Consider the following 20,227-nt stretch of genomic DNA (forward strand, 5'->3'; position numbering starts at 1 on the left):
AAATTAATTATACATTAAATGTATAAAATATGTCTAAATAATAGATAAGTATATTAATTTAGTATATATTAAATTTCTAATTTAAAGCTCCACATGGCTATTCACAACCATCTTTTTTTTTTTTTTTTTTGGTTCTTTTTTTTCGGAGCTGGGGACCGAACCCAGGGCCTTGCGCTTCCTAGGTAAGCGCTCTACCACTGAGCTAAATCCCCAGCCCCTCCCAACCATCTTTAACTCCAAATCCAGGGGATTCAGCACAGATATACACACAGGCTAAACACTATACACATAAAATAAAAAATGTAAGAGTACTGTTGGTTGTTATTGATTACATTTTAACAGTCTTCATCTTTAAGACATGTTTACTCCTTTACATTTATTTTTTTTTATGGTGGAAAAAAAAGTATATATTTAGAGTTAACCATCTGGACTCACTTTAGATGATCCCAATCTTGTTGGCAACATCTAGAGCGTCGTAATCAGGAGCCAAGTGAACATACGCCTTCTTCTCTCCGTCAGGCCGTATCATTGTATTGACTTTGGCCACATCTATGTCATAGAGTTTCTTCACGGCCTGTTTGACCTGGTGCTTGTTGGCCTTAACATCCACAGTGAACACAAGCGCGTTGTTGTCCTCTATTTTCTTCATAGCCGACTCGGTGGTCAGTGGGAATTTGATGATAGCATAGTGGTCAAGCTTGTTTCTCCTGGGTGCACTCTTTCGAGGATATTTTGGCTGCCTCCGGAGCCGCAGGGTCTTGGGCCGCCGGAAAGTGGGTGACGTTCGGGTCTTCTTCTTTTTGTGACTGTGGACACCTTTCAGCACTGCCTTCTTAGCTTTCAAGGCCTTCGCTTTGGCTTCGGCTTTGGGAGGGGCAGGAGCTTCCTTCTTCGCTTTCGGCGCCATCTTGGCAAAAAGCTACATTTATTTTTATTTACATCTATATTTTGCTTTTCTTTATGTATTGAGAGGTCTAACTTAGAATCATGGTGACACTGCTCTAAAGGTGCAGACTTACTGTTTCTCAGCCTGTTTTAACTCATCTCATTGAAGTATTGTGAAGTCACCTTTCTCTTTTGGCTTTTCTGTGGGTTCCAGGGATTGAACTTAGGGCATCAGGCTTACACGGCAAACCTTCTGACTAGCTGAGCCCTCTTGCTGGCCTTCATTCTGACTTATGCTGCACACCAGCCAGGGGCATCTTATCATTCATGTTTTAAAGCTATGTACTTTTTTTTTTTTTTTTTGGTTCTTTTTTTCGGAGCTGGGGACCGAACCCAGGGCCTTGCGCTTCCTAGGCAAGCGCTCTACCACTGAGCTAAATCCCCAGCCCCAAAGCTATGTACTTTAGATGTAATCTCAGTCATCAAGCACTCATCCTAAAGATACTGATGATGTCTTCCCACTGACTGAAAATGACTTTTTAAAAACAACATTACATTCATAATAGATGTCTTTGCTACATTGATTTGAAAAGGTAACTGAATGCTTGCTCTTTTTTTCTTTCTAGAGATATACCTTTATAAACCTTGTGCCCTGTGTGTAGCCTTAGCCTTTTGTTCTCCGAAATACCTAAGGTTTCCATTCACTTAGGTTCCTAAGACATTAGCTATGGAAAGTATAGTTTTCTTAACCTTCAGGGCAAGGCTTAGAATGGCACAAAGCTCATCTTCATGCTGAGTTCCTTGAGGTTTCAATTAAATTCACTGATCACAGATGAAGTTTTTCTCTATCTTTTATTATTAAAACAAACAAAACCACACACACCAAAAAAAAAAAAACAAAAACAAAAACAAAAACAAAAAAAACAAAAAACCAAAAGCCCTATTGGCCACCGGGACTCACAGACAGATCAGTGGCTGCTCTCCCAGAGGACCCAGGCTCCATTCCCAGTCTCACATGGCATTCACAACCGTCTGCAGCTCCACTTCTAGGGCGGTCAGCACAGACATGCACATAAGATAAAAAGTTAAAGAACACTGTTGGCTGTTATTGATTAAATTTCAAATAGTCTAATTTTAAGTAAGTCCTTGATTCATTTCACAGAGGATTTGGCATTATTATAAAAGAAAATAGGCTACAATAAAAACATATTTTTGAAAGTACCTAAGATAAAAAAGAACAGAAAATATATAGAAGAGTAAAGTTTAATTGTCCTCAAAATATGTTGTTAGATAAAGTGTATATGACTTACCTGACTTAGTGCTTCACCGTGTATGGGTACATGAAAACAGTGTCCTGTGCACCGCAGACACAGGTTTGTCTACTAAAAAGATTAAAAGGAAATGAGAACAGCAGATAAATAATCCAGAGGGAAACGGAAGAAACAAAAGGAAAATACAGTTATTAACAACATAGGATGTATTTAGCGCCACGACTAAGTGTCATTGAGTTTTTCTGATTTTGTCTTTGGTCCAGTTGGTTATTTGCAAGTTAACGTAGGGCTGTGCAGATGGGTCAGTTGGTGAAGTGCTCCATGCAAGCGTGAAGACCTGAGTTCAGTCCCTATAACCCAGGGTGGCGCATACCTGGTGACTCTGGGACTCACTGGCCAGGTGGAAGGCACTGAGGAGCACAAGGGTTGCCCTCCATGCGTGTTTCTGTGATCACACACATACATGAACATGCTCACACAGAAAAAAGCTCATTAAGCTCGGCTAAGCAGTCTTTCTAAAAATGAATTAATATTTTAGTAACAATAATATTTTATGGATATAAATTTACCGTGACTTGAATATTAATTACTTTTATCTTTTATATATTTTCTTTGTATTCTAGGACTGATTGTTTATTTTCAGTCACATTTTAATGCTTCTGTGCTGTTCTTTACAGGCATTTACTACAGATTTCAGGGTTCACTGGGCTCAGCACCCTCTAAGGCCAGAGTTTGCAGAGAGTACCTACTTCTTATATAAGGTAAGATAACTTACCACTCTTGGCCTTTCCCTACATCTAGTTGTCTCTCTTGCCCTTTTATAATAAAAAATAATATTTATGGTTATAATGTTAGACATATCATGATTTGTGTTCACTTAGCCCATAAAATTATAGAAAGATGTTAGATTTGATGTGAACTTAATGCCTTTTCAAATATAATTCTGAAGACCCGAGGTAGAGGCTGTAGTTCCAAACAGAAGACACAGGAAATTGAGGTCCTAACTATGCTATAAATTAACCCTTCTGAACACTGTAAACATCTCTGCTGTAAAGAAGAGGGGTCACAAGAAAAAGGAAAACAAACAAACAAAACCCAGCAACTTTATATTGAGCATCTGCATCCTGAAGCAAGTCTCTTCCCTTCAACCGGAGCTCTTTTGAGCATTTAGAAATGTAACTTAAAGGCTAAGGTGATGGTTTCAGTTGACTGGAGTTCTATCTCCAAACCTATTTCCTGTGTAATGTGTGCTGGGGCCCAACACAAGGCCTGGCATCTAGTAGGCACTCAGTAATTACTGGGTGGATGAACGGGTGTGTGGCAGCATATATGATCTGTCTGTACATACATGTGTTATCCTATTTGATAGGCTACAGGAGACCCTTACTACCTTGAAGTAGGGAAAACACTTATTGAAAATTTGAATAAATACGCTCGAGTGCCTTGCGGATTTGCTGCCATGAAGGATGTTCGCACTGGGAGTCATGAGGACAGGTAAACAAGCACCATCCCTTCCTTAGCAGGGGTCACAGCACGACATACAGAGACCCTGAGTGCTAGAGCATCTGAGGATGCAAACCTTAGTTCATTGTGCTTGTTTTTGTTTTTAAAACACTCTTTGATCTGCTCATTTAAAGTAGTTTGACAAGCCATGGTTTGTTTTGTTTTGGTCATAGTGCTAGGGTCTGTTTCACTACTAGATAGATGTGGTGCCGTGAAGTACTCACATAAGGGCACACGCATTGAACGGTGTGGCCATCACTTACACTTCTGCTGTTCCTAGATCACTTCCTATCCCTGAATGAGCACTGAAGTTTGTTCGTTCATTTGGTTAGCAAACGTCCATTTCATAACTACTCCTAAAACCCATTTTGTGCCAGCATTCATTATACTAGTTTTAAAGATTAGACACATAGGGCTGGAGAGCTGGCTCAGTGGGTAAGAGTACTGACTGCTCTTCCAGAGGTCCTGAGTTCAAATCCCAGCAACCACATGGTGGCTCAGATCCATCTGTAATGGGATCTGATGCTTTTTCCTGGTGTGTCTGAAGAGAACTGTAGAGTACTCATATAAATAAATGATTCTTTAAAAAAAAGATTAGACATATAAAGGTACGTCTTTTAGCCTCTGGTCAGTGAAGACAAGATATGTAAACAGACTTTTCAAACGTGCTGAGAACCATTTGGAAGGGGCACGAGATGCAGGGTGGGATGTGGTGTTCACTGAAATGCTTCTGGAGGATTCTGAGTCCTGACAGATGAGCAAGAGGAAGAGTAGGAGACAGAGTGAAAAATGTTCTAGGCAAAGAGACTGAAGATATGTGGAACACAGCACTTACACTCTTACAACTCTGATGACACGAGGAACACAATGTTCACACTCTCACAGCCCTGAAGATGAACACAGTGCTCACACTTCCTCCCACAGCACTAAAGACATGAGGAACACAGTGCTCACACTCTCACAGCACTGAAGACATGAGGAACACAGTGCTCACACTCTACAACACTGAAGACATGAGGAACACAGTGCTCACACTCCCTCCCACAGCACTGAAGACATGAGGAACACAGTGCTCACACTCCCTCCCACAGCACTGAAGACATGAGGAACACAGTGCTCACACTCCCTCCCACAGCACTGAAGACATGAGGAACACAGTGCTCACACTCCCTCCCACACCACTGAAGACATGAGGAACACAGCGCTCACACTCTCACAGCACTGAAGACATGAGGAACACAGTGCTCACACTCCCACAGCACTGAAGACATGAGGAACACAGCGCTCACACTCTCACAGCACTGAAGACATGAGGAACACAGCGCTCACACTCCCACAGCACTGAAGACATGAGGAACACAGCGCTCACACTCCCACAGCACTGAAGACATGAGGAACTCAGTGCTCACACTCCCTCCCACAGCACTGAAGACATGAGGAACACAGTGCTCACACTCCCACAGCACTGAAGACATGAGGAACACAGTGCTCACACTCCCTCCCACAGCACTGAAGACATGAGGAACACAGTGCTCACACTCTACAACACTGGCCGTTGGTCCCTCTCTCAGAGTGTTTGCAAAATAGTTAACTGGTTTTGGGAAGTGGACACACAAACAACAGCAGAAAAGGAAAACAAACACTTCCTGTGGTCCAGGAGCTCTTCTGAGCATGTTATATGTTTGATTCATTTGATCCAGCAGCCCTTGGAAGTATAAACCCTTCATAATCCTCATTTTAAAGAGGAACAACCCTAGGGGGAAAATAAGAGATTTGCTTCCAAGGCATTTGATAAGGCTAAGTGAGAATTGTAATCAACACATTGGCACAGACAGCCATGTGATAGCAGCAGTCTGTTCAGAGGACAATAGTTAAGCACCTACTTTGTGCCAGGCTCTGCACCTACGTGTTAGAGTTGACAGATGAGATGCAGTCCTGGCCCTCCAGTGCTTCTGGTTGGTGAGCAGGGTGGCTGTGTGGAGAGGTTAGAAGCCCATGATAAATGCTGCAAACAGAACATGGTGGGGAGTTAGAGGAGAGGTGGGTTATTCTGTTAGGATGTTTCCTTTTCCAGAATTTACCAACCTTTCTTTACCTTGCTACTCGCCTCTCCTTTTATGGTGTTGTTGCTAGACTTGCTCCTTCCTGATTGTGGTTCCGTATAGAGAGTATCTCTTGTATTATATGGGCTGGGATGTAGATTGGTGGGAGAACCTACCTAGCTTGAGTTAAGTCCTGGATTTCTTTTCCTTCTTTTTTTTTTTTTTTTTTTCAGAGCTGGGGACCGAACCCAGGGCCTTGCGCTTGCTAGGCAAGCGCTCTACCACTGAGCTAAATCCCCAACCCCAAGTCCTGGATTTCATCCTCAGCTTTGAAATAAAAGCTGCACACCCATGCGCACCCGCACATCACATGCATGCGTGTGTGCACACACAATTATACTCAGGATATGCCCAGCACAGGAAATAGCACCATAGTGATGTGGACTCATGTAGTCTTATTATGTGTATTAACTGCCTTCATGTTTGTTTTTGTTTTGTTTTTGTTTCAGTAGCTATATTTGGTTGAACTCATACTGAATTTGTGACAGACCCAGCTAGTCTCAGATACTGAGTTCTAGGCTGCTAATAAACATATTTTTTGCCTTGGTCTTGAGAAGCTGATTTTTTAAAGCATAAATTTACTCAGTGTCCTGCAGCTTAGAGAAATATAATTTCTCTAATTGAGGAGGAAGAATTTTGGATTGGGATTATGACCAGTCCCCCTACAAGAACTTTTAATGACAGACTGTTGGTTTTGGGTACATATTCCCCTACAGATCTACTGACAGGAGTAAGTCACAGGCATCCTCATGTAAAACACACACACACACACACACACACACACACACACACACACACACACACACTCACACACTTTTCAAGAAGAAAATTTTTGCATTTTTCTAGTAATATGTGATTACTAAAAGTAATCTAATTGACAAGGAAAATGAAAATGAAATCTTTGAAGACCTTGCAGTAATGTGCAGTGTGGTGGTCCCGTCAGACATGGGACTGCCCTGCATTTGTGTTTGTTTGCATGTGTTTCTGCCTTTAGACAAACCAGATCATCTGGAACTTAGAGATGAGGGATCCGCCTATGTCACACTCTTTTCTAAATGCTTACAAAACATGTTTTACAATCAGTTCACAGATTTGTTCAATCTCACTGTTCTTTCTCATTAATCTACCCCTCAGTCTGTAGTTCTCAAAGTAGCATTGAGAAAGGCGGAGCTACGATCACAAGGTTGTAAGATATTATAACCAGGACATGGCTCAGTGAGTAAAGTGTCTGCTGCACGACATGAGGAGTGTGACCCCAGCACCCACATAAAGAGCCAGGTTTGGCCACATGTGTCCGTAAGCCCCAGAGTTGCAGGGGCAGAAACAGGATGCTCGGAGCCCACTGGCTACCTGGTCTAACCAGCTGACTAGTTCCAGGCCTGGTGGAAAACTCTGTCTCAAATCGTAAGGTGGAGAGTGATAGAACACACCCATGTCAGCCTCTGACCTCCCCATACTCACTACACAGCCATTCAAATACATGTCAGCCTCTGACCTGCCCATACTCACTACACAGCCATTCACATACATGTCAGCCTCTGACCTCCCCATACTCACTACACAGCCATTCACATACATGTCAGCCTCTGACCTCCCCATACTCACTACACAGCCGTTCACATACATGTCAGCCTCTGACCTGCCCATACTCACTACACAGCCATTCACATACATGTCAGCCTCTGACCTCCCCATACTCACTACACAGCCGTTCACATACATGTCAGCCTCTGACCTCCCCATACTCACTACACAGCCGTTCACATACATGCCAGCCTCTGACTTCCTCATACTCACCACACACACACGTTCAGACACAGGAAAGAGTAGAGTTGTGGTTTCACTCTCAGACATAAACCTGCTGTTTTGTTCCCTTTGCAGAGCAGGAACAGAAGTCACAGTCTTTAGGTAATGTCCCAGTGGTCAGCGAGCTCCTTAGCAGAAGAGCTTCATTTTTTTTTTTTTTTTTCGGAGCTGGGGACCGAACCCAGGGCCTTGCGCTTCCTAGGCAAGCGCTCTACCACTGAGCTAAATCCCCAACCCCAAGAGCTTCATTTTTAAAGCCCAGTTCTTCACCAGTCCCATCATTCTTAGTCATGCCCTTTCATTTTGCATTCAGTTTAGTAAGCGTCACTGAGGGCCTACAGTGAGTCAAGAGCTCAGCTTGGCTAGAACTGTGGTCAGATGCAACCTATTAAACAAACCATAGGCATCTGTCACTGTCAAGGCCTTGCTGTGGGAGGGAGTAAGAATCCTTAACTTTGATGCTGAAATTCCATCTACTCCCTAGATACTCTTTTCCTGATGTGTTATTTTATTTCACTTTAAAATGAAATAACATTAAACCATTCTCTTTAAAATGTTGTAACATTAAACTATTTGTGAAGGCGTGTTGTAACCAAATAGATAAACCTCACAGCCCCAGGACATAAGTGTCGTACAAAGCTGTGCCTACAGTCCTGGGGCTTTGTGTTTACTTCTGTGGAACTTTTTATAATGATACCTTTAAAACTTCTCATTACATAAATACCCCCATAACAAATGTCATCAAAGTGACGTGTCTTATCCATCTGTTAACATGACTTGAAGATTCCTTTATGGGACATTAGAGAATCTGTCAGATGAGTAGTGTGGGGGCTGGTGAGATGGCTCAGAGGTCCTGAGGTCAGATGCCCTCTTCTGGTATATGGGGGTGAATGCAGAATAAGCACACCTACATTTAAACAAGTCAAAGCATAAATTAATTAATTAAAACAAAACAGAACAAGCAGTTATGTCTTAGACCTTAATCCCAGCACTCAGAAGGCAGAGGAAAGCCATTCTCTGTGAGTTCAAGGATAGCCTGGTCTACAGAGAGTTCCAGTTCTAGGATAGCCAAAGCTCCCTGTCTCAAAAAAACAAACAAAAAATAGAGTGGTGTGGATTTTGTGTGGGAATTTTTGCAGGTTTCTTTTTGTGTATTTTTGCTAAGATTGATGGTAGTGGTGGGCAGCTCCTCTGGTCTTTTGTGTACTGCATTATACTCGGGTTCAGGTTATTTTGACAATGGAGGGTTGAAACACTTAGAATTGGTGGACCACTTTTTTTTTTTTTTTTTTTTTTTTTTCCGGAGCTGGGGACCGAACCCAGGGCCTTGCGCTTCCTAGGCAAGCGCTCTACCACTGAGCTAAATCCCCAACCCGAAACACTTAGAATTATATCGACTCTAACACTGCTATTTGGATTTTTAAATATTTATTTGTAACTTCAATTTAGAATGGATTCGTTCTTCTTGGCTGAAATGTTCAAATATCTGTACCTGTTATTTGCTGATAAAGAAGACATTATTTTTGACATAGAAGACTATATCTTTACAACAGAGGCTCATCTGTTACCTCTTTGGCTTTCTACCACAAACCGAAACATCTCGAAGAAGAACACAGTGAGTTTTAAGTTAAATGCCTTCATCACCTTTCACTTTTATATATTTGTTTCCTTTCTCTAAGTTAGAAGTAACCTATAATTAGAACTCAGATAATATATGTATAGTAGGAGGGACCTACTTACAATATTGTCTCATTTTCTTTTAGGGCATCTTGTTTAATAAAAATATTTCCTTTTTATCCATAATATTAAGTTATCACTATTATTTGTTACATTTTTTTTATGTTCTAGACCTCAGAATACACAGAACTGGATGATAGTAACTTTGATTGGACTTGTCCAAACACGCAGATTCTTTTTCCTAATGATCCATTGTATGCCCAGAGCATCCGTGAACCCTTGAAAAACGTGGTGGATAAGAGCTGTCCAAGAGGCATCATCAGAGTGTATGTATTGTTTTATATTTAATACCATAGTTATTTTATAATAAATACCACCGTATTTAATAATAGAGTTAATGCCATTTAATTCATAATAAATAACTGTGCTTAAGGAGCTATAAAGACTTTCCATGAGACCAAAGACACTGAGATATGTAGTTTTTATTGAAGAAAAATTATGTGAACTTTTTTGCATTTTTGTTTAATAATAGATAGTATACAACAGTTTTTAAATTTATCTGGCTTGTTTTTGACACGAGATTCATTAGTTAATTCAGTGTGTCTTGATGTTTTCCCTGTAGTTTCTGCATAGTGGGAAGACAGGTTTTATATTGCTTTGTGTTTTATTTATTTATTTATTTATTTTTTTAAGAATTCCTTCTTGATTGTAGCTAAACTTACTTGGGAGGCATATAAACAAACTCACTTTCTTCTGTCTAGATAGCTCTTATAAAGGCTGTTGACCACAGGGAACTAAAAGGGTGAAGTAGGCATTATTGAAAGTATTGTTTTGCTTTTAAAATATTGTAAGGGCTGCTGAGGCCGCCTTTCCAAGGACCCAGGTTCCATTCTTTGTGCCCACAGGGCAGTTCACAACTGTCTGTAACCGTAGTCCCAGGGATGTGACATCCACCTCTGGCTTTGAAGGGCACTGCATGCACATGGTGCACAGACATACATGCAGACAGTTTTTAAAAATTAAAACTGGAAAAAATTGTGAGAAATATAAGTTTAGAGAAAGGCAGCATACATGGTCTACTTTACTGAAACACACACACAAATGCATACACACAGGTAAAAGTGGCACAGTTTGTTAATAATCAGAATTATGCATGGGAAAATGAATTGCTACAGCTCTGCCAGATCTAAAATTAGGTGTTTTGCAAATATCTACTGAGATTATTCTTATTTTACTTTGATACTTCCCTACTTGTAATGTGTAGTTGTAAGCCTTGCTTCTGATTCCTTTCAGCAGAGAGGAGAGTTTCAGAAGTGGAGCTAAGCCTCCTCTGAGAGCCAGAGATTTTATGGCCACTAACCCTGAACATTTAGAAATCCTGAAGAAGATGGGGGTGAGTTTGATTCACCTCAAAGATGGGCGAGTCCAGCTGGTCCAACATGCAATCCAAGTAAGACATTGCTGTGTGGGCTCGGTACTGTCTCTTTGGTCGTTAGCTTGAATAAGGTGAAGGCATTGGACTGGTGGAAGCGTGAGGAGGAAACACACATGGAGTCTTTTGGAAAGATCCAAAGTCTGTGGGATCAGTTGGGATAATTTGTTTATATCACTACAGTCAAAAGTAGTAAATCTAAATTGTCTTTCTCAGTTCATTGTCTCTCCATTGTTTTATTTTGAGTTAGAGGTTAATTTTAATATTTATGCAATAATATTTCACACTGTTTTAGTTTCCCAAAAGTATTGAATCTTGGTAGTTCAGTCATCATAGAAACCAAGCTTTGTATACATTTGTTCCTGAACAATATAACATACTTTTTAGATAAATTTTTATTGGTTGTTACTTTAAAGTTTTTAAGCCTCTTAACCCTTTAAGTTACTTAGGTTATTAGCTCGTTGATTCTGAACAGCATAGTCTTCTGAATGGTTCTAAGCTGTAAGCACATTCACACAGACAGCCTTTACTCAGACCAGCCTTCCCACGACATTGCCTTCCCTCACATGCTCATCTGTGTTTTTGTCACCTCCGTACTTCATTTAAGAATATCCCTCTGTCCTTGTGGTCCTTAGTTGTGAGTGTGGCATTTCTAATGCTTTCACTTAGGCCACCATTGAAGTAGTGGCCTCCTGTGGCCTCTTAGTCATTAGTACAGTTTCCCTTTGCTTAACTGATGATTCTCCTTCTCCAAAGACTGTCTTCCTTTCGGCTCCCAGGGTGTCCCAGCAGCACAGTTCCTTTCCGGTTCTCACTCTTTGCCGTGTACATTCCTTTGTAGCTGCTTCCCTGGTACAGCACCCGCTCAGTGGAGACCCAGCTCAGACTCTAGGTGGCATTCTTTTCTCTCTTCTTCAACAGTACCCTGTTTCTGCTGTTAGCTTTGAATGGTTGCTGTCTTGGACATGTGCATATAGCACTCATTCTGAACTTTACCCCAAACCCACGGTTTATACCTCTGCTCCCTACAGATGCTTTCTACCTCTCAGCCTGTATCCACCCTAACTTGAATTGTATCTTCTTTCTCTGAAAGCTCTTTTCTCTGAAAGCAGAAGCTTTCTTTTCCTTCAACGGGAAAACCAGAGGGTGCTGGGGCATTTGATACAGGACAGTTTCGGGTCTACCCCAGAGCTGGCGTGTACAGTAAGAAAGAGACACGGAGAAAAATTACAGACTGTTGCTTTCAGAACATTTCATTGATGAAAGTAGTGTATCAGGTCAGGTCAGATCGCAGATATTTAGTACAAACGTGAATTAAGAGGAGAGAAATTCCACGCACAAGTCTGTAATTTAGAAAGTCAGAAGATGGGAAAGTTTGCAGGAGGACAGCTAAGCTCCCTGAATCTGTTTCCTTCGTAGGCTGCGAGTTCAGTTGATGCTGAGGACGGGTTGCGGTTCATGCAGGAGATGATAGAGTTGTCCAGTCAGCAACAGAAGGAGCAGCAGCTGCCTCCTCGAGCTGTACAGATTATCTCCCACCCATTTTTTGGCAGGGTAGTCTTAACTGCTGGACCAGCTCAGTTTGGGCTGGATCTGTCTAAACACAAAGAGGTATGTGCACTCCAGTAAGCGTATTGGAGTTTAAATAGTAAGTATTTGACTTCTTTGTCTCTTCTGTAGTAGCTTTCCATGTAGAAGCTGGGGGACTCAGTGGTGGAGACACATGCTCAGCTGGGCGAGCCCCTAGCTTCAGTCCCCAGCATAGCACAGCATAGCACACCTGAGCACCCAGCCTCCTGCATTTGGTTAAAGGCTCTTAAGTGGCTCTCTGGCTGAGTGGCTGTGGTCATTAGAGTGCTTGCTGTGCACACACTCATCCCCAAGCACCCGAATTAAAGCTGGGCACATTAGCGCCCTCGTTTAATCACAGCCTGGGCACAGACAAGAGAATTTCTGAGGATCCTTTGGCCAGCCTGTGAGCCCCAAGGTCTGTGAGAAACCCAGTCTCAAAAGTTGAGGTGAATGGCTCTTGATGGTGGATGAGACTGATGATTGATCTGTGGCTTTTGTTTGTGTCCACACACTCGGGAGAGGGAGAGAGGGAGGGAGGGAAAGAGGGCCCTTCCCTTAAAGCTTACGATACTAAAATGGAACTAGTTACAATTGAAGAAGATGATTTAGGTCGCCTTTATTTCTGACAGACAAGAGGATTTGTTGCAAGCAGTAAACCATATAATGGCTGTTCGGAGCTCACTAACCCTGAGGCAGTGATGGGAAAAATTGCCTTGATACAAAGAGGACAGTGCATGTTTGCAGAAAAGGCTCGAAACATCCAGAATGCTGGCGCCATCGGTGGCATTGTGATTGGTGAGTGAGGTGACTGGGGCCTTTTCCTTTTGTTTTGTTTTTAAATCTTGTCAAAAGGATGTTAGCTTATTTATATTTTGACAACATAAAGGATAGATGATTCAGGGACATGATCATTTCTTGACAATCCAGAAACGAGTTTGTCAGCAAAAATATTTAGGGTGAGGTGCGAGGGTGGAGTCAGAGTGCTGTGAAAATACCCACACTCTGGAAAAGAAACTGTCCTCAGAAAGACGCCAGGTAAGAGCTGCACTCAGGGGCTTGGGGATTTAGCTCAGTGGTAGAGCGCTTGCCTAGCAAATGCAAGGCCCTGGGTTCAGTCCCCAGCTGTGGGGGGTGGGGGGGGAGACCTGCACCCAGCCACCTGCAGTGGGCAGCCTTTAGAGACTTCTGTCCCTCCCTCCACAGGGTGGCAGGCTTTGGAACTGGCAATGCCATTTTGGCCCAGCTTCAGCTATTGTCCTTTCTTTCTGAAAAGTCTTCCTTTGAGCTACACAATTCCGAGAGGCACATAAGCACTAGTGCTAGGATGTTGTCTCCCTGTGGACGTCTCTGCTGAACTTACACATGGACAGTCTTAGCTTGCCTCACCCACGTGTTTCAACCTGCGGGTTTGCTCTTCTTTCCCTCCCACTTCCCCAACAAGCTATGATTATCAGCAGCAGTATGACATTTTGGATGTTCAAGGTAAAAAGGCATTTGCATTTACAAAGAAGTGGAAGACTGGAATCCTACATCAGCTGTGATTTGACTGAGAAAGTTCATTTTGCATTTTTTTATTTTCCTTAATTAGCATCCATTTTTACATTGAGAGTACGTAAGACATTTAAAGGGCAGATTGGGTGTGTGTAGCAGGGGTGACCCTGCTTTTGACTCATAAACAAACTGTGAACACTTAATAATGTTTAGCAAAAATTTTTTACTATTCCCTTTGTTTATTCTATATGGGTACTAAAATGATTGTTTAAGTGAATAAATTTTATTACAGTTTTAGGAGAAAGTGTGTTTAATAATTAAACCCACATTGCCTGTGGGCCTCCTCTAGCTTGTGTCTCAGTTTGTTACTGAGACCCAGGCAAAGCGATGCGTGTGCGTACTGTCTCAGTGCTTTGAATTGTACAGGGGCAGTGCCAGCAGCGTTCACTGTGTGGCCAGTTACAGGAAGTTTTTCTGACTCCTCACATAAATCTCTGGAGCGTGCATATGTACAGGTTTGTGTGTGCATGCACATGTGCATGGAGGCCAGAGGTAGGGTCAGGGTCTTCCCAGCTGTAGTCTTTCACAGAGCCCAGAGCTCATGAATTCGCTACATTGACTGGCAGTGAACTGAGTCTGCCTGTCGCCCTAACTCCCAGTGCGAGGGTTTCGGATGTGTGTCACACTAGCCAGCTTTTATGTGGGTACTCGGATCCACATTAGTGTCTCCGTGCTTGTGTGGTGGGTGCTGTACCAACGAGCCCTTCCCAGGCCCTCAGTCACCCCGTTTGTCCTTGGCTACTTCCCATTGACGGTGCTCACTCCTACTGAGGAACTTAGGATCTTATTGTCACTATGATTGTGAGCATGTCTTACTTACCAAGACTTAACAGAAATTTAAAGTGTAAAACATAGCGTAGGATGTGTATATCAATCTTTTAAAAAATATCTTTCCGTGTATAAGAGTCTCCTAGTTTCTGGGCACAGTCTTCATGATGTTCTCTGATGTATAAAGACTGTCAGGTCAGACATTTTTTTTTAGTAGCTATTGGTGCAAAATCCTACACTGGGTTCTATTGTTGTTCTCAGAAAATTTAATTAAAAACAATAAATTTAATGTGTGACATCTTTCCCCTAAATTTTTTTTCCTATAAAGCATTTTTTTCTTTTGGTAAATTTTTTTTATTATGAGGACTAAAAATACAAATTACCTTAGAAATCATTTGACTGCAGGAAGTAATAATTTACTTGTTATTTTAAGAAGAGAGATTGTTTATTATATGGAAAGGAATGATTTTCATTCAGCCCAAAAGTAGGACATACAGCTGGCAAACCTGAGGAACTGAGCTCGAGTTGCTGTGCTGACAGGCTCCACCTTTGCTTTCATCCGCGCTGTCTCAGCTTTGGGTCTTACAGCTGCGTCTCCTCCCACACCTGGTCCCTCTCCCTCTCTGTTCACAGTTCCCAAAAGGCAGCCAGACACACAGTGTGAGTCACTTAATGGATGGTTACTGCAGAAACAGTATGTCTGTGTGGCAGTTCTAGCAGGTCAGGGGTCAGACAGCCGTCTTTTGTCTGATCAGCCGTTACTGAGAGGAAGATTGGGCCTGTGAAGCAAACATGAGCGATGGGGCTGTCCTTTACTCAGGGACGCTGATGTATGACACGGCAAGTGGCTGTGATTGACATTGACATTGTCAGAGGATTTCACTGTCACTTAACCAGTGCGCAATAACTTTAATAATACTGTTCAATTCAGCTTATTACCAGTTCAGTCCCTGGTCCAAATTCATGGCTTGGGAGCATTTTAAAATTTTGAATTAGAAATGTTCAAACTGTAATAAAACCATTAGAGGAAATCTAAAAGTTCATTCACAGTTATATCTGTGTGATCCTAGCCATTCACAGTTATATCTGTGTGGTCCTGGCCATTCACATTGTTCATGTGTAGGCTTTTCCTTACACATATGAAAATAGCACAGTCAGGAAATGTGTGCCGTGCAGTTCACACACTGTTTTCCGTATCAGGAAATTCATCATAATTTATTGAGAGTGGTTTAGAACTGTGCAGTCCAGTAAATTTCTTTGAGGTTAGAGTTTTTGCTGATTTCAATTATTCCTTAGGATAAATCATAATAAAATGAGTTCATGTAAAGGTTATACTCATTTTTTTGGTACACAAGAGCATCTTCATCAGCAGGTCACAAGCAGTGACTCCCTCTTTGTTTTCTGGGCAGATGACAATGAGGGGAGCAGCAGTGACACAGCCCCCCTGTTCCAGATGGCTGGCGACGGGAAAGACACAGACGACATCAAGATCCCCATGCTGTTCCTGTTCAGCAAGGAAGGCAGCATCATCTTGGACGCCATCCGTGAGCACGAGCAGGTGGAGGTGCTCCTTTCTGACAAAGCGAGAGACCGAGGTAACAGCCAGGGCTAGTGTGCTGGTCCTGTTGAGCCCAGCAGAACTGCTGACGGAAGTCATGTAGGCTTGCTTCTTTAGTTCTAGTTCACTGCTAAAACACGTAACGCTTTTAGATGGTGGTTTATAACTTTTCTTTTGGAAACATTAGTAATTTATTGTTTTTACTTTATTAATATCATTAGCATTTATTATTTTTAATTATATATAATACAGATTAAATTCTAAATAATAAGTTGTTTTTAATAATTTACTATTAGTATTAAGAATTACTAATAGTAATTTATTGTAATTATAAATAGTAAAACATTTGTTTTGCTGGCTGAATTGGAATGCTATTAGAATTACAGTTTTACATGCAGGGGTTTTATACAGTATGATAGCAGTGGTCTTACCAGCAACCTGGACTGTCATGTGCAGCCTTGATAAAAGCGTTAAATGCAGCAGCTCCTCCTGCTGCCATCTGCATTGATTTGTCTCACGGGTATAAATACATGGAGTTACACATGCTGTTAGGAATCTCAAAGTTCTTTGAAACCTCTGTGTAAAGTCCGCACAGTTTTCACACCTGAGGAGATAGGGGAGCTGAGGGGGAGCAGAATGTCAGGTACAGGCTATGACTCTGCTCCTGGTAGCAGTCATTCTAGGCCGAGTTGTAGAGGGAACTGTCCTCCCCATCTTCCTTAAGTGAGTGGTGCTATGTGGTACATAAGGGGCTGTTAATAGCCCAGAGATACTTGGAACCAACTTATTTCACTGTGACTTCCACATGAGACATCCTTTTTAAATGCTGACAGTACAGTGCTGTCCTGGTCAGTGTTTTGTCTTCTTGTACCGCTTGGTTCTTTGAGAGTCTTTGACTTGTCAGTTACTTCAGAGCAGTGGAGTGAATGAGTGGGCTATGTAAGGATGTGTACGCATGGAAACAGAAGACAAACATCCCGATCTTCTCAAACCCTCCTGTGTACTTGATTTTCTCTTTCCGGGGCCCTTTTCAAAACCCCCTCCCTTCTACTCTGCTGCTCATCGGACGCAGGCGGTTAGTATTGCTCTGTAACTCTGTAACCTTTGCTTTCCCTCTCTTGTGCTGCCGTGGGAATTTCAGCAGCCATATTAAAAGGTAAAAGGATTCCAAGCTACATTATTAACAGTAGTAAGTATCTCGCACTTAAAAACCAATTATATATGCGTGTGTCTGTACTACACATACATGCATATATAATTTTGTTTTAACAAACCAATTATTATATATATAATTTTGTTTCACTGAGTACCATAATATATGACTTAATGTAATTTGTAACTTCCATCTCTAGTCAGTTATCCACTAATAATAATTCTTTATTGATCCTTCCATAATCAATTCTATTAATTATATATTCCACACTCTAGCTGAATCCACTGATCCACGCCCACACACGAGTCACCCTAAGAGCAGCATTGTTATATAAGAAAGGATTACTTTGGATCATTTTTCATTTACGTAGAAAGTAAAATATTTACAGTATTGGCTTGTTTACAAGCTCCTGTGGAGGTGAGAGGCACAGATCTGTTAAGACTGTGATTATGGTGAACAGGTGTCCCACAGACCAGGGAGAGGGTAAGGAAGAAGATGGCCATCTTACTAGACAAAACTTGCTAAGGCGCAGTAGTCCCTTAAAAACTACAGTTAAGAAGGCATTATGGAAGTGATGCTTTAGAGCACTTTGATATTCCATGACTTTATTGAACTGTTAATCCTATAGTGCTCGTTTGATAAAGGTTTTAAGATTTGTGTATATAATAGTCTTTCAGAAATGTATAACTGTTATCCAAACCAACAAGTTATAATTATTAATATTCATCGTTGTAAGATAAACCAGCGATACTAATTCTATAGGGTCAACCACTCCATTCACTTAGGACAATATTCTGAGACGTTAGATTCTGTAGTGGTCTCACACCTTCACCACATCTTGTGCTTTGCCAGCATCAGTGTCGGCTGATGTGCTTGGTGGAGGTGGAAGCTCCTGCGTTCTCCACTGTGCCGAGTGAGACTCTGATTCTCCATGTGGACATACTCAGCAGACAACCATAGTACAGTAGTTCTTCGCCTGCAATTTGAAGGACGTGGAACGACACCCAGAAGACCTTTCTGTCTCTTGGTTCTGCATCACGAGTTCTAGTTAGAATTATATAAGGACCCTCAAGTAATAAGTACCTAATGTAAGCAGCAAAATGTCTTCAGATCATCCTTCCAAGATGAAGTCGCATTCCTTGTGGATGAGAAGTCCTTTGCACTTATAATACAGGAAATAGAAGCCCCAGACGCTCCCTCCTATACCCACTTTTTTCTGACAGGTTTGACTGTTAGGATGTGTGTATCTGATGCCATCCTTCTACCTGCTGGCAACAGCTTCCAGACATTACACATTCTTCAGAAGCAAAAACACTACAAGTTTATCAAGTAGAAACCTTGCTTCCTTAGGGAAACGGTTAACACTTCTAAAGTTAAGTTATCATCACACAGTTTTAACACTGTGTCTCTTAGTTCTCATTGCTTCAAATTTTGAATTTTAAAAGATAATTAATGATTCCAGCCCTGTCTCACAAACAAAAATGTGTTGGTTACCTTTAAATTAATGCAGTTAACACTTTAGAGCAGTTTTCCCTCTCCTTTGACTGTGGAGGAAAACACCAGCATTTAAAGATCCAGATGTTCTCATGCTTCCAGCCTACAGAACAGGCAGGCCTCTGTGCCCCGGAGGCTAGAGACAAATGCTTTCCAGGCAACTATTGTGTTTGTGTGTTTGTCGGATAAAAAGTCAGACAGAAAATGGAAGAGCGATTAAAAGAGTCCTGTCGTACAAACTGTCCCAAATTTAAGCCAAGCAGTCTCAGTCCTCAAATAACCCATCCAAAGTAGGCTTCAGTGTGGCTGCCCAGGCGCTGGACGGTGCAAGAGCAGTGGTAAAGGTCTGAGTCCTGCAAGGGTAGCCTCAGACATGAGCAGATGGCTCTCTGCCTGGAGAGGAGCAGCTCAGCGTTATGGTCAGAAAGCCAAGCTCGCCTGCCTGCCCTCCCTTCTCTAACAGGCCATGTCTGTGTGGAGTCACCTGTCGGTTTTTCGTATCCCTGTGGCTCTTTTCCTCTGTGAGAAGTTCAGCCATTCTATTCCCAGATCAAATGGCACCCTCTGTGTGCCATTCAATGATTGTACTGCACGATGTTTAATATATAGCTCTTCTTAACTGTGTGAGCTTTGCTTTTAGTTCATAGAATGTGCTGGTGAGAGAATGATTGTAGAACATTCAAACTCTTAGGTTTTCACCATTATCTTCCCCTTTTATCAGTAAGACCCACTAATGTTCTTTGTTTCTTGGCTTTCTGATATGCCATTTCTGCATTGACATTACCCCCTTTAGACGGGTGACAGGTACCTTAGATGTAACAGGGCTGACTCAGCTCCTTTGAGTCTTTTTTCCTCTCAGAGCCCAGGCTGGCATGGCTGCTGCTCCTGCTGGCTTTTGTTCTGTGGATCCACAGTCTTTACACCAAATAGGCAACACTCACACTTCTGTTTTTCTAGCCCATTTGTTTATTCTTGTGCAAGGAACTCAAGCTTTGATTTGAATACATTCATATGGTAGCTCTTCCCTTACTGAATCTGTTCAGAATTTCAGTTTTAGTTAAAAAACTAAAAGAAGTAGAAATGAGATTTATTTTTGAAATCATGTATTTGCGTATTTTTATAGAGAATAGAAAACTGTTAAATGTGACAGTGTCTTGTTCTGGAACATATCTATAAATTTAATCAGCTCTTATTTTTACTGTTATTATAATTGTATATTTTAAGCACTAAGAGCTGTCATAAATTTGTTTTGTGTTTGTTTTTTTTTAATTAGGAAAGAATGTACAATTTCACTTTTAGCTGCTGGCGTTTCTATTGAGGAGTTAATGATGCCTGCACTCAGTTTTCTTTACAATTCTTTATTAACTTTGGTAGTGTTCTTAAAATCAGATTTGGTTTATGTCTTAGTCAGTATTCTGTTGCTGTGAAGAGACAACATGAGCATGGCAACTCTTA

General features: G+C 41.6%; 2 protein-coding genes across 9 annotated transcripts in view; one reads left to right on the top strand and one right to left on the bottom strand.

Moving 5' to 3' along the window:
* The window catches only part of Edem3 (ER degradation enhancing alpha-mannosidase like protein 3), a 67,475-nt gene that overhangs the window by 41,518 nt on the left and 5,730 nt on the right, over positions 1-20,227 (top strand). Inside the window, exons 12-20 of one of the 8 annotated variants that reach the window (XM_039090448.2) lie at positions 2,834-2,917; positions 3,526-3,650; positions 9,017-9,182; positions 9,416-9,570; positions 10,538-10,694; positions 12,096-12,287; positions 12,878-13,043; positions 15,977-16,162; positions 17,267-17,314. In XM_039090448.2, the coding sequence (XP_038946376.1) occupies positions 2,834-2,917; positions 3,526-3,650; positions 9,017-9,182; positions 9,416-9,570; positions 10,538-10,694; positions 12,096-12,287; positions 12,878-13,043; positions 15,977-16,162; positions 17,267-17,314 (1,279 nt within the window). The remainder of the gene's footprint in view (positions 1-2,833; positions 2,918-3,525; positions 3,651-9,016; positions 9,183-9,415; positions 9,571-10,537; positions 10,695-12,095; positions 12,288-12,877; positions 13,044-15,976; positions 16,163-17,266; positions 17,315-20,227) is intronic. The other 7 variants (XM_039090449.2, XM_017598702.3, XM_039090450.2 and 4 more) reach the window with 7 other exon arrangements.
* On the bottom strand, positions 351-2,268 carry Rpl23al9 (ribosomal protein L23A like 9). The gene has a single exon (XM_063272742.1). The coding sequence runs from the start codon at positions 905-907 to the stop codon at positions 437-439; it is 471 nt and encodes a 156-aa protein (XP_063128812.1). The 5' UTR covers positions 908-2,268; the 3' UTR covers positions 351-436.

Source organism: Rattus norvegicus, chromosome 13, assembly GCF_036323735.1.
Source record: "Rattus norvegicus strain BN/NHsdMcwi chromosome 13, GRCr8, whole genome shotgun sequence".
Lineage (NCBI taxonomy): Eukaryota > Metazoa > Chordata > Mammalia > Rodentia > Muridae > Rattus > Rattus norvegicus.